Source organism: Opisthocomus hoazin, chromosome 32 (genome assembly GCF_030867145.1).
Source record: "Opisthocomus hoazin isolate bOpiHoa1 chromosome 32, bOpiHoa1.hap1, whole genome shotgun sequence".
Taxonomy (NCBI): domain Eukaryota; kingdom Metazoa; phylum Chordata; class Aves; order Opisthocomiformes; family Opisthocomidae; genus Opisthocomus; species Opisthocomus hoazin.
Genome location: NC_134445.1, coordinates 2,979,382 through 3,002,520, shown reverse-complemented (window position 1 = coordinate 3,002,520; position 23,139 = coordinate 2,979,382). Strand labels below are relative to the sequence as shown.

Sequence of the window (23,139 nt, the reverse complement as noted above, 5' to 3'; positions counted from 1 at the left end):
TCCCTTCCAACCCCTACTATTCTGTGATTCTGTGATTCTGAGGGGGGCTGCAAAGCACCCCAGGAGGAGCCTGCACCTCCCAGGCACCGTCTACGTGTTCACCCCGCTGTGCTAGGCTTCAAGCCAGGGGTGCGGAAGACGTGTCTTTCGCAGCAGAATAATCAAAAGGAAACTTTTGTGCCCGTTTCTACAGTCCCCAGGTCACGCCGCCTCCGTCCAACCCACCCACGCCTGCTTTGTCCGGGGGGGGCCTCGGCTGGGAGCTGGACCAGCAGCGCTATGGAGTGGGGAACCGCTCCACCACGCGTCTTCAACGCCTCTCCTCGAAGGGTTTTCCAGGCAGCGCCCGGCCTCATCCAGACCCCTCCATCTCTCCCTGCCCCGCTGGGACCCGCTCAGACCAGTAGCCATACTGGGTAGCCAGCAAAACCAGCTGGGAGTCCTTGAGCGAGGCTCCTGGGAGGGGTCCACACAGAGGAGGGTTCCGCAGCAGCCCCCCTGCTTTGGCTTGGAGATGCTGGCCTGAAGAACGGCGCAGGAGAGCGGACCCCGGGCACGGCGTAAGCGGTGATGGACCTCGGTGCCAGACTCTTCAGCGTCCTCATCGTTCCTGGGCGGTCGCTGTGATCCCCGCTCGCGGCAGCGCCCGAAGCCTCGAGGTCTCCAGGAAAAAGCCTTTTCCGCCGCCGAGCGCACGCGGGCGAAGCAGACGGAGGGAGGGAGGGTGGGAGGATTGCGGTCCCCGTCCCACACGGCCACTCGGGGCTTTGCCCAAGGCCACGCAGGGAGACCCCATCTCCCCAGCCCCACGTGGGGTGGCCCCGAGGGGTGACGGGGCAGGGGAGCCCGGCGTGACCCCCGAAGTCCCTGGGGTGCCTGGTTAAAAGCGGAGGTGGGAGCGCATCGGGGATCCCTACCCAAACTGCCTGCATCCAGCTGACGCTTCTCCTCACTTTGCTGCTTGGGGTGGGGGCTTGTTTAAATACATACATTCTAAAAACTCTTTTTTTAATAAAAAAATAGGATTTATTTCAAAACTAGGAGTTCCTTTTGGCAGAAACCCCTTTCTTTTTAGCCAAAAGCCCCAGCACAAGCACTCCCAGGACCGCTGGGCCACGCTCCAGGTCCACTCCTCTGTCCTCCCCGGTCGGAGCCTGAGGGCCCCCTCCCCAGTACAGCTTCCCTCCCACTTTCCAGCACCTCTGTGCCCCATTGTCCCCCCACCAGGCTGGGCCCTGCAGGACTGGGCAGGGCAGGGGGATCCCTGTGGTTCCCCGATCCCCAGTGTCACGGTGGGGTGCGCAGGGGAAGGGCAGGGGCACCCGGAGACATCCCGATGCCCAGGATCATGGTAGGGTGCTCAGGGGAAGGGTGCAGGCTCCTGGAGACACCCCAATACCCAGAGTCATGGTGGAATGCACAGGGGCTCCTGCAGACACCCCAATGCCCAAGGTCATGGTGGGGTGCTTGGGGAAGGGCAGGGGCTCCTGGAGACACCCTGATACCCAGGGTCCTGATGGGGTGCACAGAGAAAGGTCAGGGGCTCCTGGAGACACCCTGATCCCTGGGGGCTCGGTGCAGTGCTCAGGGGAAGGGCAGGGGCTCCTGGGGACACCCCGATACCCAGGGTCATGATGGGGTGCACAGAGAAACATCAGGGGCTCCTGGAGACTCTTGGATGCCCAGGGTCTCAGTGGGGTGCTATGGGGAAGGGCAGGGGCTCCTGGAGACACCCCGATACCCAGGGTCTCAGTGGGGTGCTCGGGGTCTCCAGGGGACACCCCAATGTCCAGGTCTCGGTAGGGTGCTTGGGGAAGGGCAGGGGCTCCTGGAGACACCCCGATGCCCAGGGTCTCAGTGGGGTGCTCAGGGTCTCCAGGGGACACCCCAATGTCCAGGTCTCGGTAGGGTGCTTGGGGAAGGGGAGAGGTTCTTGGAGACACCCTGATGCCCAGAGTCCTGGTGGGGTGCTCAGGGGAAGGGTGCAGGCTCCTGGAGACACCCCAATGCCCGGGGTCATGGTGGGGTGCACAGAGATAGGTCAGGGGCTCCTGGAGACACCCTGATGCCCAGGGTCTTGGTGGGGTGCTCAGGGTCTCCAGGGAACACCCCAATGCCCAGGGTCTTGGTGGGGTGCTGGGGGGCTCTTGGAGACACCCCGATACTCAGTGTCGTGGTGGGGTGCACAGGGGAAGGGCAGGGGCTCCTGGAGGCACCCTGATCCCTGGGGTCTCGGTGGGGTGCTCAGGGGCTCCTGGAGACACCCCAACACCCAGGGTCGCGGTGGGGGTCCCAGGGGGTCGTGCAGTGCTCAGGCTGGACGGGCGGGGGTCCGCGCTGCCCCCCCCAGTAGAATCACGGCTGGGGGGGGGGGGGGTCCCCAAAGGGCGGGGTGTCCGAGTGCCGAGGTCGGGGGGGGGGGGGGGGGGGGTCGTCCCGTGGGCCCCCGGGGAGGGGCTGCGGGCGGGGTGCGCCGCGCCCCGGCCCCGCGCCCGCTCCCAGCCCCGCTCGGGGGCGGGGCCCCGCCCGGAGCCGAGCCCGGCCCGGCCCGGCCAGCCCCGTCCAGCCCCGGCCCGGCCCGGCCAGCCCCGCCATGGCTTCCCCGCGCCGCCCCGCCGCCGCCTGAAGGTGCGCGGGGCCGGGCTGCGGGAGCGGCCGGGGAGGCGGCGCGGCGGGGGCCGGCGGCGCCGGGAACCCGCACGGCGGGCGGCGAGACGGGCGGGAGGCGGGGGTCGGGGCCTCTCCCCCCACCCCCCCGGCCCCGGGGCTGCCGGTAAGCGGCTCCCGGTGCTCCTCCCGAAGATGCACTTGTTCCGGAGCTCCAGCTACGAGGTCCGGCTGGAGGGCGAGGGGGGGGGACCTGCCCCCCATCCAGGGCATCCGCTGGGTGAGTGCGGGCTGGGGGGGGGGGGGGGGGCGGGACGGCCCGGTCGGGGGACCCCCGCCACCACCGAGAGCCCTCGAGCCGAGGACCCCTCCCTTCGCTGCCGGCTTTCCCCCTCTCAGCATCCCTCCCTGCTCCTGGAGAGACCCCGATGCCCAGGGTCTCGGTGGGGTGCTCGGGGAGGGGCAGGGGCTCCTGGAGAGACCCTGATGCCCAGGGTCGTGGTGGGGTGCACAGAGATAGGTCAGGGGCTCCTGGAGACACCCCAATACCCAGGGTCTCAGTGGGGTGCTTGGGGAGGGGCAGGGGCTCCTGGAGACACCCCAATGCCCATGGTCTTGGTGGGGTGCTTGGGGAGGGGCAGGGTCTTCTGGAGAGACCCCGAAGCCCAGGGTCTCGGTGGGGTGCACAGAGATAGGTCAGGGGCTCCTGGAGACACCCCGATGCCTGGGGTCCTGAGGGGGTGTTTGGGGAGGGGCAGGGGCTCCTGGAGACACCCCAATACCCAGGGTCTCGGTGGGGTGTTTGGGGAGGGGCTCCTGGAGAGACCCCGATGCCCAGGGTCGTGGTGGGGTGTTTGGGGAGGGGCAGGGGCTTCTGGAGACACCCCAATACCCAGGGTCTCGGTGGGGTGCTCGGGGAGGGGCAGGGGCTCCTGGAGACACCCCAATACCCAGGGTCTCGGTGGGGTGCTTGGGGAGGGGCAGGGTCTCCTGGAGAGACCCCAATACCCAGGGTCTCGGTGGGGTGCTTGGGGAGGAGCAGGGGCTCCTGGAGAGACCCCGATGCCCAGGGTCGTGGTGGGCTGTTTGGGGAAGGGCAGGGGCCCCTGGAGACACCCCGATGCGCCCCACATTTGGCCCTGCACATGGGCTTTAGCAGCCGTGGTGGTGTTGGGGTGACGGCTGGACTGGCAGCCCGGCCGGGCTGTGATGGCTGCCCCGCGCCCCGCTCCCCCCTCGTGTGCGCTGGCTGCGAGGCCGCCCGTGCCGTGCCCGCCGTGCCCGAAGGCCTTCTCCCGGGCAGAGCTGGCAGCCAGGCGTGAAGCCAGCCCGGTGTCGTTGTGCTGGGGCAGCCGGGCAGCGCACCCCAACCCCGAGCGCCTGAACAGGAAAGCTCTGCCCCGCGGCACGCCGGGGGCGAGACGTTCCCTCCTCGCCGGGGCGAGCTGTGTTGTACAGAAGCACAGAACCCCAGCATGGGGGGGTCGGAAGGGACCTCTGGGGTCACCCAGCCCAACCCCCTGCCCAAGCAGGGTCACCCAGAGCAGGCTGCACAGCACCGCGGCCAGGCAGGGCTGGAATATCTCCAGAGAAGGAGACTCCACAGCCTCCCTGGGCAGCCTGGGTCAGGGCTCTGGCACCCTCAGAGGGAAGAAGTTCTTCCTCGGGTTCAGCTGGAGCTTCCTCTGCTCCAGTTTGTGCCTGTTGCCCCTTGTCCTGTCGCTGGGCACCACTGGAAAGAGTCTGGCCCCGTCCTCCTGACCCCCACCCTGCAGATATTTAGAGGCATTTCGAAGGTCCCCTCGCAGCCTTCTCTTCTCCAGGCTGAACAAGCCCAGCTCCCTCAGCCTCTCCTCGTAGCAGAGATGCTCCAGTCCCCTCCTCATCCTCGTAGCCCTCCGCTGGACTCTCTCCAGTAGCTCCTCATCTTTCTTGAACTGGGGAGCCCAGAACTGGACCCAGCACTGCAGATGGGGCCTCAGCAGGGCAGAGCAGAGGGGGAGGAGAACCTCCCTGGACCTGCTGCCCACACTCCTCTTGATGCACCCCAGGATCCCATCGGCCTTCTTGGCACCCAGGGCACGCTGCTGGCTCATGGTCACCCTGTCGTTGGCAGCGGGGTGATGCTCAATGTCACGTCCTCCCTCCCCGGGTCCGTGCCGTCCCTCGGCCGGGCGCTGCTGCTCTCTTGGGGGTCCCCAGGGTGCGAAAGGCGCCGGGTCCCCGCTCACGGTGTCCCATCCGGGCTGGGAGGTGACCCTGGCACTTGTTCTCCTGCCCCAGCTGAGCTTCGCGACCTTCCCCTTGCCACACGCGAATGTTTTTCAGGAAAAAAGTGGAATTACTTCCAGGCGACAGCCCCCCTTTCGGCATTTCTGTGCAGCCTGCAAGCTCCTTCACGAAGGAGAAAAATTTCCAATCTTTTTTTTCCCCTCCTTTCTGACTTTTTTTCTCCCCAGAACTTTGAGGAACTTCATTTGGGGGGGTGGGGGGGAATTTTTTTTGAGTGGCAAAAAGCCGAGGCGGTCAGGAAAGGGGCAAGCTGGAGCGTTCCTGCGCCGAACCGCCGGACCCGGGTGAACCTGAGCAAGCCTGGCAGCGCGGTGACACGCGCGGCGTGGCGGGGGTGTCCCCTCCCGGGTGGCTCTGCCATGCGTGGGAACGAGCGCCGGGGGAGCGGGGCTGAGCTTTGCAGGGAAAAGGGGAGGGGGGGGTCTCGCCGCTTTTTGCGGGTCGGAGGGTGCTCCCAGTGCACCCATTCCTCGGAGCGGGCGCGGGAGGGGCTGGGAACCGCCTGGCTGTGCCTCGGAGCAGCGAGGTCGTCCCTTGTCCCCGTGCCTACGGCTCCTGGAAGCTCCTCCTCGCCTGGTGACTCCGTCTCATCCCTCCCGGGGATCCGTTTGCCCGATCCCGGTGCCGGAAAATCCCTTCCAGCTCTGCTCCTTGCCGTGAGGCTCCAGCCCGGGCTCCCGTTCCCTGGCACCAGCGGGACGTCACGGCTCGGCGTCCCCAGGCTCGGCGTCCTTCACCCTTCCCAGAGTCCAAGTGCTCTCGCCGCGTCCCTGGAGGGGACGGAGGGGCCAGAGTGGGTCCCCCGAGCCCCCCATCCCCGAGGAGGCTGCCGGGGGGGTCGGCAAGCCCCTGGCCGGCTGCCGTGCCTTCGGAGGCTGCGGATGGGCGAGGACTTTCTCCGGGAGCCCGAAATAACTCCCGGTGTTGTTTTCCTCGGAATCCCAAACAAAAGCGGCGCGCGAGCGAGGGCGGAATGGTCGCTGGCGGCCTTGGCCGGCCGCCCGCCGCTGCCGGATTTCTGGAGACCGGCAGGATCCCAGCGCCCGCCCGTCCCCTCGGCAGGAAGATGGAAAGAGGCAACTCCTTAGGAAGCTGCTTGGAGACGGCGGCCGCGATAATTCGGGGCAGTTAGGGTGGGGAGGGCATCCTGTGGGTCCCGACCCGGGAGCTGGGGAGCAGGGATGCTTCGGGAAAAGGGGTTTTTTGGGGGCCGGCCGTGAGGTTTTGCGTGCGTTTCAGAGCTGGTTTGGCAATGAGAAAATCCCAGGAGGGAGAAATCGCTCGGAGCGCTCGTCCTCGGGGAGGGTTTTTCCGAGTCTCCTTCGGTGTCCTTGCGAGCGCAGCTTGGAGCGGGACCGTGGCACCTCCTGGCTCCCCGCCTCAAGGACAGACCCTCACTTGTGGGGTGACTGGGGACCGGAGCCGCTTTCCCTCGCACCCGAGGGGGTGACATGGGCCCCCGGCTCCCACAGGAGGCAGCTCCGACGCTGCGGCTGCAGCCCGGCTCCCGTTTGCAAACATTTGCTCTGCAATTGCCGGCGCGTTTCCTGCCACGCCGGGCGGTCACGAGGCTCGGGAAGGTTGGCAGAGTGAGTAAAGTCACGGTGTCTGCACCTCGGTGGCAGCGTGGCCGAGTCGGGAGTGTCCCCGGGGACCTGCTGCCTTCCCGGAGCCGCTTGTTTGCCTTGTCTGCTCCCCAGAGCTCTCCTAAGCCAGCTGCAAACGGCTGCGGGCGGGTTGGTGGCTGGAGCCCTCCGGGCTGTCCGGAGGAGGATTGAGAAACCCTGGGGGTATGGAAAGGGCTGGAGGAAATGAGGGAGCAGCCTGAGCCGGGCAGGGTGTGAGCAGGGCAGGGTTTGGGACGGGCAAGCAAGCAGCGCAGGGCAGAGCACCCATCCAAGCACACGTGGGTGGGGTGTCCACCTCCATCACTCTCCTGCCTGGGTCGGGAGGTGCCAGGGCTCTTTGGTTTCACAGAGTCACAGAATCCCAGCATGGCAGGCGTTGGAAGGGACCCCTGGGGATCCCCCAGCCCAACCCCCTGCCCAAGCAGGGTCACCCAGAGCAGGGGGCACAGCACCGCGTCCAGGTGGGTCTTGAATATCTCCAGAGAAGGAGACTCCACAGCCCCTCTGGGCAACCAGGTGGGTTTCTCCTTGAATTCATTGGCAAAGATGGCTTCTGCAGCTAATTACTTCTCCCTTGGCTTCCTTAATTGAGGCTTTCCTCCGGACTGTGCCTCTCGCTGGGGTTGCTCAAACCTTCCCAACCAGCCCAGGGCCAGCAGATCTGATGATCTAGCCCAGAAGACGTCGTGTTTCAAGTGTCCACCACCTCCGCCACCAGACCAGAGAGCTGCAGACCCCTTACAGCCAGCAAGAAACGGGACGGGGGACACCACAAAACCTTCCCCTCAGGGTGAAGACACCCCAAGGACGGATGGCCCTCACCCTGTCTCGGGGTTAATGCTCAAAGTGCATCAACTGCCTTGGCCGCGCGTGGAGAACAGGTCTGACGGGTGCTCCCGCAGTGATTTATGCAGCACCCACAGCCAAGATAAAAGGTTGTTTATTCAGGGAGATGCGGGAGCCCTCATCCCTCCGAGCAGCGTCCAGGTGGGAGCTCGCCCACCTTTCCACCAGGATGAGGGCTGCAGCTGGGGTGGGCAATGGCTCATCCCTTTGCTGCTCTGCTTTTCCCTGGAGCATCCCCTCCCCGAGGGGAAAAAACTGGGAGAAAAACAAGCACGAGGACTAGGAAGCACCTGCTGCTGGGGGATACCCAGAGGGATGGGAGGTCCTGGAGAAGCTGAGGACTCAACTGTGGTTTGGCAGCTATCGGCGTCATTCCCAGCAGAGCCGAATCGGATCCCGGCTTGTGCCGAGGCGGTCGGCAGCCGGTCCACCCCGAAGAGCCGGCGAGGACCCGCTGCGAGGCCGCGGGTTATCCACGGAATAGAATCATGGAATCATTTAGGTCGGAAAGGACCTTGGAGATCACCCGAGTCCAAGCATTCCCGGCGCTGTGACGACGGGTTGCTCCCGGAGGGACTCCCCGAGCCAGAAACGCTATTTCAGAATCAGTAAACAGCGAAGGCGTGGAAGAGGAGCCGGGTCGGAAAACGGCGTTGGCTCAACTCACCGCGTGCAGACTGGAGTTAAACGGAGCAAAAAGCTCGGCGGGTGGCGGGGGTTTTCCATCCCCGAGGGTGCGGTTTTCTGCTTTAGGCTGAGGGAGCACTGAATTGCTGGTGAACCGGCTGTGCCGCGCGTCGCTGAGCTTCCCGGCTTTGCTCTCTTCCCACTGACATCCCTCCCACTGTTTGCATTTTTTTTACAGCTTTTGAGGCCTGAGTTCACGTTTTTGGTCGCCGCCGGGGTTTCTGCTTGAGCTCAGAGCCACAAATGAGGGAAATTCAGCCTAGAGAAGAGAAGGCTGAGAGGGGACCTTCGAAATGCCTCTAAATATCTGCAGGGTGGGGGTCAGGAGGATGGGGCCAGACTCTTTCCAGTGGTGCCCAGCGACAGGACAAGGGGCAACGGGCACAAACTGGAGCAGAGGAAGCTCCAGCTGAACCCGAGGAAGAACTTCTTCCCTCTGAGGGTGACGGAGCCCTGGCCCAGGCTGCCCAGGGAGGCTGTGGAGTCTCCTTCTCTGGAGATATTCCAGCCCCGCCTGGCCGCGGTGCTGTGCAGCCTGCTCTGGGTGACCCTGCTTGGGCAGGGGGCTGGGCTGGGTGACCCCCAGAGGTCCCTTCCAACCCCGACCATTCTGTGATTCTGTGATTCTGTGAAATTCGGGCTGGTTTTCTTCTAATCTGCCTTATTTTAGGCACGTCTCGGTGGAATTTTACCCACTGCTGTTTCCCCGTGCCCAGCACATGCTCGGTGGCTTTCTGCCTCACTGCTCCGTCGTTTCCAGGATCTCCCCTAAAATCTTTTGGAAAAAAAAAAGGCTTCGTATTCGCCGGCTCTTCGGTACCGAGGGAAGCGCGAGGTTACCCATCGCCATAGCCATTCGGCTCCTCCGCCGCCGTGCTCCTCGGGTGCCGGGGAGGTGACGTCCCCGTGTTTCGCTCCAGCTGATTCGGCAGGATTTATCGCATCCGTTTTTCTGGCCGTGCCGTGGTTTGAGACCCGTCCCCCGACTCGTTGCCGGCAGGGAAGGGTTCGAGCACGAGCTCCTCATGGCTCTCCGCCACCCTTGTCCTCCTTGTCCTCTTGCTCCCCATCATCTGCCGTGGCCGTGTGTCCAGTCCTTGGTGTCGTCTGCAAGTTGATCCTCCAGCTCTTCAAGGCTTTCTCAAGCCATTCCCGTAACCCAGTGCATTTGGGATCTTTCTCCGTCCTCTTTGTTCAGACACGGCTCGAAAGCTGGATCAAGAAGAGTGTGGCCAGCAGGTCGAGGGAGGTTCTCCTTCCCCTCTGCTCTGCCCTGGTGAGGCCTCATCTGGAGTACTGTGTCCAGTGCTGGGCTCCCCAGTTCAAGAAAGATGAGGAGCTACTGGAGAGAGTCCAGCGGAGGGCTACGAGGATGAGGAGGGGACTGGAGCATCTCCCCTACGAGGAGAAGCTGAGGGAGCTGGGCTTGTTCAGCCTGGAGAAGAGAAGGCTGAGAGGGGACCTTCGAAATGCCTCTAAATATCTGCAGGGTGGGTGTCAGGAGGACGGGGCCAGACTCTTTCCAGTGGTGCCCAGCGACAGGACAAGGGGCAACGGGCACAAACTGGAGCAGAGGAAGCTCCAGCTGAACCCGAGGAAGAACTTCTTCCCTCTGAGGGTGCCGGAGCCCTGGCCCAGGCTGCCCAGGGAGGCTGTGGAGTCTCCTTCTCTGGAGATATTCAAGACCCGCCTGGACAAGGTCCTGTGCAGCCTGCTCTGGGTGACCCTGCTTGGGCAGGGGGTTGGGCTGGGGGACCCCCAGAGGTCCCTCCAACCCCTACTATTCTGTGATTCTGTGAAAACCCCCGGGCTTCGGACACCTCCCCTCCCCTGGGGCTGCGCCTGCTTCCCGTGGGTCTTCCTGAAGTCGTTCTCCTCCGGTGGCAAGCTCCGTGTCTCAAACACGAGGTCTTCGATCCCTGTGGGCGAAGATTTTATTTTGAACTTCCTTCTTTTATCTCCCAGCGCCCTCATTTGCAGGCGCTTCCCTTTCTGAAGTTAAACGTAACGGCAGGGGGGGTCCTGGGGGGTCCGGTCCCCGGTACGCGTTTGTGTTCGGCACGGACGGGGCAGAGCGAGGGCTTGGCCGTGGTGTTAGGAGGTCGGTGCTGGTGAAGAGCCGAGGCTGAGCTGTGCCTCGGGGGGGACAGGACCCCCCCCCGGGGTGTGTGGGGTGAGGGGGCACATGGGAGACACCCCCCTGGACAACAACCCCCTTCCTTTTGGTTTTCCAGACCCCACTGTTGGACACTGAATCCTCCCTGGACTATGGACACAGCCTTCCCCAGGTGGGTGGGCTGGGAAGACCCACAAGGACGTGGGTTTGGGGAGGTGGGAGATGGAGAAACGCGCCTTGAAGGCTGTGAGGGGTGGGGGGCCGGAGCACCCCCTTGTCGTGGAGTCCTCGGCTCGGCTCTGGGCTGGTCGATCCTGTGGGCTCAGCTGTTCTTGGGGGTTGGTGATGGAGATCCCGGGGTGCTGGGTTGGATCACACCTTAGCAGAGTGTTGGGGGCACGGTTGACCATGCAAGGTCTGGATCTGCCCCCGATGCCCTCCCCGCTTCCCCTGCAAGCCGTATAATCCCCTTCCACCCCCAGGCATCCTCGGAGAAGATCTGGCGAGCCGGGAAGCTCCTCTTCATCCACCTCACCAGCACCCGCCCCGGCCTCATCCGGGACCACAAGCATCACCTACGGCATCACAGGTGGGACCGCCGGCCTCCCTGCCACGCCGCTGCCGGGGACCCCCGCAGCCCTCCGAGGATGGCAGGACTTCTCCTGCCCATCCCAAGCAGGGGTTCCCCTGGGGTGCTGGGCACCTCGGCCCTGATTTGGGGACGGTTCTCACGGCCTCTCCCCTTGCAGGCAGTGCTGCTCCGGGAAGGAGCTGGTGGACTGGCTGCTGAGCGCCGGGCTCGCCGTCCAGACACGCAGCCAGGCCGTCGGCATCTGCCAGGTGCTGGTGGATGGAGGTGTCCTGACACATGGTGAGAGCGGGCGGTGGGGGGGTCTCACAAGGCGAGACTGGGTGCACTGGGAGCTGCTGGGGTCTCCCATGGGTGTACGTGGTACCCCATGGGTCTCCCGTGGGCGCACAGCCGAGCTCCTGGCGTTCTCCCCCCACCCCGCAGTGAAGCAGGAGTGGCATTTCCAGGACAAGGACACCCAGTTTTATCGCTTTGCCGAGCTGGAGCTGAGCCCCGAGCCCGGCGCGGGGCTCCGAGATGCGGAGGAGCTGCTGGAGGCACTGGGCTTCCTGGCCCAGCTGGGTCCCGACGCGCTGCTCGCCATGGCCCTGCGCAAGCCGTGAGTGGCCAGGGGGGTCCCCAGGGGCTGGGGGGGGGGGGACAAGTGGGGCTCCTTTCGACCCCGCTCCGTGGGGGTCTGGAGTGGCAAAGGGGCTGCTGTGGATGGGGCGACCTGAGCATCTCTTCCATGGCCAGGGAGAGAAAGAGGCTGCCTGACCAGGGATTGTGCCGGGGCGGGGGGGGTCTGCACCCCGGGACGTGGTGGGGAGAGGGGGCGTGGACGGCTGCTCACCCCCAGCTCCCCTCCCAGGCCTGCCCAGCGCACAGAGGATGAGCTGGAGCTCATATTTGAGGAGCTGCTCCACATCAAAGCCGTGGCTCATCTCTCCAACTCGGTGAGCGCGGCTGTGCCCCACAGCGTGTGTGTCCCCCCCAACCCGCTCCCGCTCCCCAAATCCTCCTGCGTCCCATCCCTTCCCATCTGCAGTGCTGGGTCCAGTGCTGGGCTCCCCAGGTCAAGAAAGATGAGGAGCTACTGGAGAGAGTCCAGCGCAGGGCTACGAGGATGAGGAGGGGACTGGAACATCTCCCCTATGAGGAGAGGCTGAGGGAGCTGGGCTTGTTCAGCCTGGAGAAGAGAAGGCTGAGAGGGGACCTTCGAAATGCCTCTAAATATCTGCAGGGTGGGTGTCAGGAGGATGGGGCCAGACTCTTTCCAGTGGTGCCCAGCGACAGGACAAGGGGCAACGGGCACAAACTGGAGCAGAGGAAGCTCCAGCTGAACCCGAGGAAGAACTTCTTCCCTCTGAGGGTGACGGAGCCCTGGAACAGGCTGCCCAGGGAGGCTGTGGAGTCTCCTTCTCTGGAGATATTCCAGCCCCGCCTGGACAAGGTCCTGTGCCCCCTGCTCTGGGTGACCCTGCTTGGGCAGGGGGTTGGACTGGGTGACCCACAGAGGGCCCTGCCAACCCCGACCATTCTGTGATTCTGTGATTCTGTCTGGGCATCCTCTCCTGACCCTCTCGTAGAATCATAGAATCATTAAGGGTGGAAAAGACCTCTAAGATCGTCAAGTCCAACCGTCACCTCAGCACCACCAGGCCTGTTCAACCATGTCCCGAAGTGCCACATCTGCCCATTTTTTGAACCCCTCCAGGGATGGGGACCCCACCACTGCCCTGGGCAGCCTGGTCCAAGGCCTGACCGCTCTTTCAGTGAAGACATTTTTCCTAATATCCAATCTAAACCTCCCCTGACACAACTTAAGGCCATTGATGCTCTCTGAGCATCCCTGGGTCCCCTTCCCACCTTGTCCCCTGTGCCCACGCGTGTCCCCTCCTCGCTCAGCTCCAGGCTGGGGTGACCCTAACAGCGGGCACCTCTTGCCGCAGGTCAAGCAGGAGCTGGCATCCGTGCTGATGTTCGAGTCGCACCAGAGAGCAGGCACCGTGCGTGAGTATCGCGTGCCCCAGGAGCTGGGCAGGGCTGGCCGGTCCCTCAGGAAAGTGTCCCCAGCCCGGGGAGGACGCAGGGAGCTGCTGTCATCAGGGTGGATGCTCCTTCTGACTCTTCATGGACCAGGGATGGAGGGGACCGGAGCACTGGCGTTCACGTGGGCTGGGGGCTTAGGGTGGGGGAGCTGAAGAAGGATGCCTGGGGGCTCCCCCTCTTCGGCTGCTGGATGCGGCCGTTTCTCCTGCAGTGTTCAGCCAAGGAGATAAAGGCACATCGTGGTACATCATCTGGAAGGGCTCGGTCAACGTGGTCACCCACGGCAAGGTAGACGCGTCCCTGTGGCAGCGGGGTTCTCCAGACACCTCGTGTCACCAGCCCCCAGCGGGGACCAAGGCTCCCACCCCATCCCTCACCCTTCGTGTCCCCCCTGGCCAGGGCTTGGTGGCCACCCTGCATGAAGGGGATGACTTTGGGCAGCTGGCGCTGGTTAACGACGCGCCCCGCGCGGCCACCATCATTCTGCGGGAGGACAACTGCCACTTCCTCCGCGTGGACAAGCAGGACTTCAACCGCATCCTCAAGGTGGGCAGGGGGCGGGCAGGGTGCTGGGTCCAAGATGGGATGCGCCGTGCTCCGTCCACAGTGGTCCTAGGGCAGGACACTTCTCTGCAGGCCAGTGTAGGGTTTTGGGGTGCAACCAGCCAGCCAGGCATTGCCTGGTTAAGGGCTGACCAGCTGGAGAGGGACTGGGAGTGCTGGGGGACGACAGGGTGACTCTGAGCCAGCAGTGTGCCCTGGGTGCCAAGAAGGCCAAGGGGATCCTGGGGTGCATGAGGAGGAGTGTGGGCAGTAGGTCCAGGGAGGTTCTCCTCCCCCTCTGCTCTGCCCTGGTGAGGCCCCATCTGCAGTGCTGGGTCCAGTGCTGGGCTCCCCAGGTCAAGAAAGATGAAGAGCTACTGGAGAGAGCCCAGCGCAGGGCTACGAGGATGAGGAGGGGACTGGAGCATCTCTCCTACGAGGAGAGGCTGAGGGAGCTGGGCTTGTTCAGCCTGGAGAAGAGAAGGCTGAGAGGGGATGGTCTAAATGCTGCTAAATACCTTAAGGGTGGGTGTCAGGAGGACGGGGCCAGACTCTTTCCAGTGGTGCCCAGCGACAGGACAAGGGGCAACGGGCACAAACTGGAGCAGAGGAAGCTCCAGCTGAACCCGAGGAAGAACTTCTTCCCTCTGAGGGTGACGGAGCCCTGGCCCAGGCTGCCCAGGGAGGCTGTGGAGTCTCCTTCTCTGGAGATATTCCAGCCCCGCCTGGCCGCGGTGCTGTGCCCCCTGCTCTGGGTGACCCTGCTTCAGCAGGAGAGTTGGACTAGATGACCCACAGAGGTCCCTGCCAACCCCTGCCATGCTGGGGTTCTGTGATGGATCTGAGCTGGGCTGATGGTTTTTTCTCCCTAGGACGTGGAGGCCAACACCATGCGCCTGAAGGAGCACGGGAAGGTGGTGCTTGTCCTGCAGAAGAACCTGCAGGGTGGTAGCAACCAGCCAGCCACGGCGCGGAGCAGCAGGTGACAGCAGCCTGTCCCCATCCCTCCTCGCAGCCAGTGCTGCCTGTCCCTCTTCCTCCTCTGATGCTCTCTGGAGGACTCTCCTGGGAGGACCGTGTCTCTGGAGAGGGAATGGGGATGCCAGGCCATGCTGACCAGCTGTGTCAAGTGGCCCGGTGGCCTGGCGTGGTGGCCCTGCCCACAGTTGGGATGCCGCGTCCTTCCCTGATGTGCCCGGTGCTCTGCCCACCAGGTACTTGGTGATGGCCGGGACGCCGGAGAAGATCCTCGAGCATCTGCTGGAGTTCATGAGGCTCGACGCCACGCTCTACGACCCCGTGGGTAGGTGGGGGGGGGGGTCACCCCTTCAGTCTGGGGACCACGTCCCAGAGCCACCCTGAGATGGGCAGGGGGCTGGGGACAGGGCACCGGCCAGAGGACCAGCTGCCTTATTCCCGGTGTTCAACCCCAAAAGCTGCTCTTCTCACCCTAAAATCCCCCATGGGGCCGGGAGAGGGCCCGGAGCATCCTCTCCCTCCTCTCCCGCATCCCTCCACCTCGCTCTGCCTCCGGAGAGGAGCAAAGCCGGTGAGATGGGAACCAGGAGATGTCCCCAGCGGGTAAAGAATCGGAGCTGCCGAGCTGGTGGCATCAGCGGCTGCCTCGGCGCGAGCTCCCGGCCCAGCGCTGCGCTTTCCGTGCTGCCCTTGGATTTTCTTCCATTCCTCGAAGCCCGCGACCTTGCCAGGCGTTTGCGTGGCGTGGAGGAGCGAAAGGTGACCCGCAGGGAGCACGGTCACCGGCGGGGGTGAACGGTGGTGGCCTGGTCTCTTCCAGATACCCTGCTGGGGGATTTTCTGCTGACCTACACCGTGTTCATGCCGACTTCGCAGCTCTGCAGAGCTCTGCTGCACCAGTATCCTTTTTGGGGGGGACTGGGCTGTGTCCTACGCCGTGCACCCCCTGCCAGGGACCCCAGCTTGGTCCCTGTCACCCCGTGGGACCTCGGGGGTTGGCCAGGGGAGCCCCAAATCCCCCAGGCTCGTGGGCACAGGGCGTATTCCCCATCTCCCATCCTGTCCTCCTGGGTTGACGCGTGAGGGGGTCCCTGCCCGCTCCCCACCACCCATGCTGGTGCCCTTGACTGGTCCCAGTTTCCGCGCGGAGCCGTTGGAGGGCTCGGAGCAGGAGAAAGCCACCTACTCCTTGCACAAGCGCCGGAAGATTCTGCGGTTGGTGAGCCAGTGGGTGCTGCTCTACGGGCGGCTGCTGCAGGGCGACCGCAGCACCACGGCTCTGCTGCAGGTACCGGGAGCGGGGCGAGGGGCCTGGGGGTGTCCCCGGAGGGGTGCTGGCTGCCCCCACCCCGTGCTGATCGCTGGGCACCTTCCTCCCGCAGAATCTTGCTGACCTGGCGAGCCAGGACCCCCGGCTGGGTGGGCTGGTCCAGGAGCAAGGGCAGGACCGCCGGCGGCCCCGAGCGTGAGTCCCCCAGGGAGGAGGGATGTCCCCATCCGAAACAGAGCTTGGCTCTGTCCCCCAGTGCTGCTGATGACACCCACGTCCCTGGGTCCTCCACCCCTCGTGCCTGGGGTGCACTTTCCATGGGGCTGAGCTTTCAGCCAGCAAAGGGATGATTGCTACGGCTGGGGGGACGCTGGCAGCCCTCAGGCCACCTTGTCCCCAGCGTGGGGGGGGTGTCAAACACCGCTGGGACATCGTCCAGGATGCTGGGGGGGCTTGGTGGTGGCCTGGGTCCTGGGGGGCTGCAGGACCCGGTTCTGTCTGACCCAGGCTGCAGGGCTCCAGCATCGCCTTTACCCTCTCTCCGCAGCCTGGAGAACGGAGACGGCAGCGTTTCTCCCCAGCCCAAGGTAGGGGTGGCCCCAGGGGGTGGCGAGCTGGGTCACCCTGGGGTGGCAGGAGGGGTGGCCGGTGGGGTGGCACCCTCCCAACTCGCTCCCACCTTGACCGCAGGCTCGGAGCTCGGCGAACTGGCTCGCGAGCCAGGAGGAGGCGATTTTGACCGGCAGCTCTGCCTTGAGAGCCCAGGACAAAGGTACAGCCACGCACGGCGGGGACTGTCCCCTCGCCGGTGACCAAGGACGCTAAAGCCCCTCTCCCCCCCGCCCCGTAGTGCCCTACGAGATCTACAGACCCGACCACTCGTGCCTGGTCACAGTGCTGCCCGTCAACGCCTCGGTGCGGGACGTCCTGCGGTCCCTCGCCCCCCGGCTCGGCCGGGACGGGGAGCACGTCCTGGTGAAGGTGAATTCGGCCGGAGGTGAGCGGGATCGTCGGGGGTGCCACCTCCTGGGGGTTTCTCCCAGGGGACACCGCCATGCCCAGCCGGGATCTGACCCCGTCTCCATCCCCACAGATAAAGTGGGGCTGCAGCCGGACGCCGTGGGGGTGTTCACGGCGCTGGGGCTCAACGAGAGGCTCTTTGCCGTGAGTGTGGAGGAGCTGGGCAGCTTGGTGAGCACGCAGCAGGGGGGTCCTGGGGGTGGGCAGCACCAGGCTGGCCCCCCGAGCGGGGTTTGGGGCTGCAGTGGCTCGGTAGCAGCCCGGGGTTGGGGGTGTCTGTCCCTCCCGGCCCCTCTTCCCTGGGGAAGGGGCTGCTGGGGCCTTCCCTGCTGCTGATGGCAGGAGGGGTTGGGCATCCTCTCTCCTCTGTGCAGACCCCCCACCCTGAGCAGCTGGGCCCCCATGTCAGCTCCTCAGAGACCCTGGACCTCATCAGCTCCAAGGACCTGGCCAGCCACCTCACCGACTACGACTGGAACCTCTTCAAGAGCATCCACCAGGTAAGGCCAGCACCAAGACCGGGGCGGGAGCCACCTCCGGGGTGGCTTTGGGGACCGCCCCCCCTCAGCTACTGCCTCGGGCTTCGCAGGTGGAAATGATCCACTACATCGTCGGGCCGCAGAAGTTTCACGACGTGACCACGGCCAACCTGGAGCGGGTGATGCGACGCTTCAACGAGCTGCAGTACTGGGTGGCCACGGAGCTGTGCCTCTGCCCCGAGGTGGGCAGGCGAGCCCAGCTCCTCCGCAAGTTCATCAAGCTGGCCGCCCAGTGAGTGCCTCGCCACCCACGTCCCCGTCCTGCCAGGGCGGAGCTGGTGGTGGCCTCCTTGCCTGACCCTGTCCTCGCCTGCAGCCTCAAGGAGCAGAAGAACCTGAATTCCTTCTTCGCGGTGATGTTTGGTGTGAGCAACACGGCCGTCAGCCGCCTGGCCAAGACCTGGGAGGTAACTGCCTTCAGGCTGCGGCCGGCCCCGCGAGGTCCCCTGAGGTCTGCAGAGATGGAGCTGGGTCCACTGGGTTGGCCAAGGGTGGCCCGGGGCCTGGGGTCCAGGCAGACCCTGCACCTATCAGCTCTGAGTGAGGGAGCTGTGCATTTCCCCTGGGGCAGGGGAGCAGGATCAGCCCTGGGGTCTGGTTAGACCTGGGCAGGGAGCGCGTATCCCACCAGGCAGGGGAGCAGGATCAGCGCCGGGGTCTGGTGAGACCCAGGCAAGGAGCACGTATCCCACCGGGCAGGGGAGCAGGATCAGCCCCGGGGTCTGGTGAGACCCAGGCAGGGGCCAGAATCCCCCGTACCAGGGTGGCCGCGGGCTCCGAGCCTGTTGCTCCCGAGCACCCGGAGCAGACGGCGTTGCAGAGCCCGCAGAAGTGCGACGGGGCAGGTGGAAAGCGGGAGGTGCTGGGAGAACTGGAGGGTCTCTGGGGGTGGGAGAGCCGGGGTGCCGGCGCCGGTGACCCTCTCTCTGCGCAGCGGCTGCCCCACAAGATCCGGAAGCTGCACTCGGCGCTGGAGCGGATGCTGGTGAGCGCAGCCCTTTCCCGCCCCGCATCCCAATTCCCAGCGGGGTTTAATCCTGCTTCCCAAAAGGTGCAAGGTCACAGGGGGGTTGCAGAGGCGCTGCTCCCCCCTTTTTCCTCCCCTGCACCCAGGGCAGGCAGCAGCCGGGGCCGTGTCCCTGGTGGCCCTGCACTGAGGTCCCGCTCCGTCGCCAGGACCCGTCGTGGAACCACAGGGTCTATCGCCTGGCCGTCGCCAAGCTGAGCCCCCCCATCATCCCCTTCGTGCCCCTCCTCCTCAAAGGTGAGTACCTCGGCGCGGGGGCTTTGCCGGGGGGCGCGGGTGGCAATGGGCTGGGCTGGCGGGGACCCTTTTGGACACGTCCAGCCCTCCCCAGGGGCCAGGCAGCCAAATCTGATCCCTAAATCCACCCCCCCCAGACATGACGTTCATCCACGAGGGCAATCGCACGCTGGCCGAGAACCTCATCAACTTTGAGAAGATGGTGAGTGGGGCGGGTTGGCTCCTCCCGGACCCCCACCCTGGGGGACCTGCTGTCCCCCCGTCCCCTGGGATGCAGATGCAGAGTTTTGTTGAACTTCTTCATCAATGACCTGGATGAAGAGTTAGAGTGCACCCTCAGCCAGTTTGCTGATGACACCAAACTGGGAGGAGTGGTGGACACCCCGGCAGGCTGTGCTGGATCCAGCGAGACCTGGCCAGGCTGGAGAGTTGGGCAGAGAGGAACCTGATGAGGTTCAACCAGGGCAAGGGCAGGGTCCTGCACCTGGGGAGGAACAACCCCAGGCACCAGTACAGGCTGGGGCGGCCCTGCTGGGAGCAGCTCTGCGGAGAGGGACTGGGAGTGCTGGGGGACGACAGGGTGACCATGAGCCAGCAGCGTGCCCTGGGTGCCAAGAAGGCCAATGGGATCCTGGGGTGCATCAAGAGGAGTGTGGGCAGCAGGTCCAGGGAGGTTCTCCTCCCCCTCTGCTCTGCCCTGGGGAGGCCCCATCTGCAGTGCTGGGTCCAGTGCTGGGCTCCCCAGGTCAAGAAAGATGAGGAGCTACTGGAGAGAGCCCAGCGCAGGGCTACGAGGATGAGGAGGGGACTGGAGCATCTCTGCTACGAGGAGAGGCTGAGGGAGCTGGGCTTGTTCAGCCTGGAGAAGAGAAGGCTGCGAGGGGACCTTAGAAATGCCTCTAAATATCTTCAGGGTGGGGGTCAGGAGGACGGGGCCAGACTCTTTCCAGTGGTGCCCAGCGACAGGACAAGGGGCAACGGGCACAAACTGGAGCAGAGGAAGCTCCAGCTGAACCCGAGGAAGAACTTCTTCCCTCTGAGGGTGACGGAGCCCTGGCCCAGGCTGCCCAGGGAGGCTGTGGAGTCTCCTTCTCTGGAGATATTCCAGCCCCGCCTGGCCGCGGTGCTGTGCCCCCTGCTCTGGGTGACCCTGCTTGGGCAGGGGGTTGGGCTGGGTGACCCCCAGAGGTCCCTTCCAACCCCGACCATTCTGGGATTCTGTGATCTCCACGGCATTAGTGCAGCCCCCCCCTCCCAGCAGCCAGGACCCCTGGCCGTCCCCTCACAGGGGGCACGGGGCAGCCGCCCCTGAAGCCGGGGGGGGGGACTGTGTTTTACCAGCCCGGGAGGCAAAGTGGGGGCCAGGTGACAGCCGGTGACCTTTGTGCGTTGCCCACAGCACATGATGGCGAAGACCGTGCGTGTCCTGCAGCGCTGCCGGGGCCAGGCGCACGGTGAGTGCTCCCGGGTGGGGACACAGAGGGGGCCGGGGACCGAGGCTCCTTCGGGGATGGAGCTGAGCTCCTGCTCTCTCTCCGCACCCAGCTCCACTCTCCCCGCTGCGAAATCGCTCCCCGCACCGGCCAGAGGACCCGAAAGCCGTCAGGATCTCCACGTGTACGTCTGGGGCTCACCCATCCGCCCCCCACCCCCGTGCTGGGAGACCCCCCACCCCTCGGGGCCAGCCCAGGGGAGCGCGCACCCACCGTCCCTGGGGAAAGGTCCCGCGGGGATGTCCCGAGGGCATCAGCCTGGCCACAGTGGGTGAAAGCTGGTGCGGGTGCTGCTGGTGCCTCAGGGTACCAAGGGATGGAGGCTGAGCTCCCTCCCCCGAGTGGTGCAAGCCCATAGGTCGCATGCTGGAGGCACCACTCAGCAATTTCTCGTGCTGAAGGGAGTCACGGGGTGCTTCCAGCACATCTGAAGCACTCCAGCTGTTAAGCAACAGGCTGGGGCATCGCTTTGCCCCGTGGAGCGAGGCTGTCCCCACTTGCTCCTGCTCCTTCAGCTCCAGTGGGTTCCTGGAGGTGATGGAGGGGATCCGTGAGCCAAGGGAGAGGGGTGGAGGGGGTCTGTGAGCCAAGGGAGAGGGGATGGAGGGGATCCATGAGCTGAGAGGCGATGGAGGGGGATCCGTGAGCCAAGGGAGAGATGACAGAGGGGATTCGTGAGCCAAGGGAGAGGTGATGGAGGGGGTCTGTGAGCCAAAGGAGATGTGATGAAGGGGATCTGTGAGCCGAGGGAGAGGAGATGGAGGGGATCCATGAGCTGAGAGGCGATGGAGGGGATCTGTGAGCCGAGGGAGAGGGGATGGAGGGGATTCGTGAGCTGAGAGGTGACAGGGGGGGATCCGTGAGCCAAGGGAGAGGGGATGGAGGGGATCCATGAACTGAGAGGCGATGGAGGGGGATCTGTGAGCCAAGGGAGAGGCGATGGAGGGGATCCATGAGCCAAGGGAGAGGGGATGGAGGGGATCCATGAGCTGAGAGGCAATGGAGCGGGATCTGTGAGCCGAGGGAGAGGGCATGGAGGGGATCCATGAGCTGAGAGGCGATGGAGGGGATCCGTGAGCCAAGGGAGAGATGACAGAAGGGATCTGTGAGCAAAGGGAGAGGCGATGGAGGGGATTTCAATGAGCTGAGCAAGAGGCGGTAGAGAGGGATCCACGAGCCAAGCTGGAGGTGACGGAGGGGATCAGTGAGCCGAGCCAGCAGCAGGGGAAGCCGACCAGTGAGTGAGGCGAGAGGCAGCGAAGGAGGATCCGTGACGTGAGCCAGCAGGGATGGAGAGGGTCGGCGAGCTGAGCTGGAGGCGATGGAGGGGGCTCGGAGGGCCCAGCCAGAGGCAGGAGCCCAGCCCTGATCTGGGCTCTTCCCAACAGGCTCGGAGCAGTCCCTGAGCGTGCGGAGCCCCGTCTCCACCTGGGCATACCTACAGCACCTGAAAGCCATCGACAGCCAGAAAGAGCTGCTGCGGCTCTCCCACGACCTGGAGTCCTGACGGGGCCGGAGGGAGCCCGGAGCAGGGATGGGGCAGCCCCCCGGCTCTGCTCCCAGTAGCGCTGGGCACCAGGCTGCGCTGGAGCCAGCCGAGAGCAGCCTTGGCCATGCCACCAGCTGCGGGCACCGGGTCCGGCACCGCGAGGCAGCCGGGAGCCCAGGTGGGCTGCGGGCAGGCGAGGGCCACGGACAGCGGAGTGAGCAATAGAGGTATTTTTGTATGCAAGGCTGCGCTCCCCTTTCTTCCCCATGCAGCAGCCTGCGTTCGCTCCCTGCACCGGCCGGGGGGAGGAAGGAGCCGTGGCTGCCCCCCCCGATGCTGCCCACCCTGGAGGTGCCGGGCTGGAAGATGCCCCTTCCTCCCGGAGGGACTCAGGCCGGAGGAGCAGGGGACACCACGTCTGTCGCCATCGGGGTGCAGACACCCAGGGCTGAGCTCGGGGTCTGGGTCGCGCTGCTGTGCTGCCCCACGGATCCTGGGGGCAGCCCCAGAGGGGACCTGCCCTCCCCTCTGTCCTGTGTGTCCCACGGGAGGTGCTGGCTGCGTCCCCTGTCCCAGCTTCTGGGAGCAGCACGACTCCAGCAGCCACAGGGAAGAAGATCTTGACACCCCTCCCCTGGACTTTTGGGGCTTAAAGCAGCCCATGCTGCCAAACCTTGGGCCTATCGCAGCCTTCTCCGTGCCTCAGTTTCCCCACATGGATGAGGGCAGGAATAGCCACGTACAGCCGAGGTGTGGAGGCGGGACAGCATCCGTCATGGGAGGAAGCTGTGGTGGCCTCCTGATGGAGACGACGATCTGCTCTGGCCGTTCCCAACCCATGACCAGTTGCTGCTGGGCCACGAGCAGGGGTTTTTGGGGAGATGTCTTTGAAGGAGGCAGAGCTGACGGACCCCAGGGGTGGGGACCCCCATCCCTCCCTCCAGAGCATCTCGCTGCGCACAGAGCGGTTTTAGCAATGAACCTTCCCAACGCTCTGAGCAGGCCTGGATGAAGCTGCAAGGGTTCCGGGTGGATCGGGGACCCCTCAAAGCTCCCACGTTTGCAGGGCACCGGCGTGGGGGAGGTTCGCAGCCCCTGGCAGGTCTGTGCCCTGGCTGGAGCCGCCAGCCAAAGCCCCCCCCCAGCCTTGCCCCAAGTGCTGCTGGGCGAGAAGGGACCAGAGCGTTGCTGCATTAAATGCGATTTTTATTTTTGCCATGCAGGCGAACGGGTTGCTTAAAATAAAAGTCCCCATCACACCTAAATAACGTTTCAAGCCGTGTAGGCAGCTACGAGGTGGGATGCAGGTTCCTTGCAGCTCCCAGCACCACGTCCATCCCAGGACCCCCAGGTTGGGGGACGTGGATGGACATGGCTGTGGGGTTCTCTGCAAGGCAGTGGGTGGCTGTGCTCGACGGGGACCGGGTTTGGACACCTGGCATCTCCCGGTTTCCAGCCCCACGCGTGATCTCAGCAGCGTGCGTGTCCAGGCAAGCCAGGGCAAAGCAGGTGATGGTGATCCCCTGGCATCTGGACCCAAATCGGGCAGCCCGGACCTCCCACAGTCCTTTCCCAGGATGTTTGCCCTCAAGGACCAAAGGAGCCTTGAAATGAAAGCACTCGTGTGTGGGGAAGGAAGGGTTAAACCAGAGCTGCACATTTTCCAGATGTTTCTGGGCCTGCAGATTGCCTCCAGTCCCCAGGTTGGCTGGCCAAGTCGGTGGATGTGTCTCAGGGCTTTCCC

General features: G+C 64.8%; 1 protein-coding gene across 1 annotated transcript; it reads left to right on the top strand.

Moving 5' to 3' along the window:
• Positions 1–2,113: 2,113 nt before the first annotated feature.
• On the top strand, positions 2,114–22,643 carry RAPGEF3 (Rap guanine nucleotide exchange factor 3). Its single transcript, XM_075445581.1, is given in 31 exon segments — positions 2,114–2,128; positions 2,503–2,641; positions 2,644–2,761; positions 2,763–2,850; positions 2,852–2,887; positions 10,295–10,348; positions 10,659–10,765; positions 10,926–11,047; positions 11,192–11,366; positions 11,619–11,703; positions 12,700–12,760; positions 13,011–13,087; positions 13,199–13,345; positions 14,215–14,324; positions 14,557–14,645; positions 15,141–15,219; positions 15,458–15,608; positions 15,703–15,785; positions 16,138–16,177; positions 16,281–16,362; positions 16,441–16,587; positions 16,684–16,781; positions 16,985–17,110; positions 17,200–17,381; positions 17,466–17,556; positions 18,084–18,134; positions 18,326–18,413; positions 18,551–18,615; positions 19,813–19,867; positions 19,959–20,030; positions 21,295–22,643. Coding segments are annotated over 31 exon segments (2,952 nt in total). The 3' UTR covers positions 21,414–22,643.
• Positions 22,644–23,139: the final 496 nt, after the last annotated feature.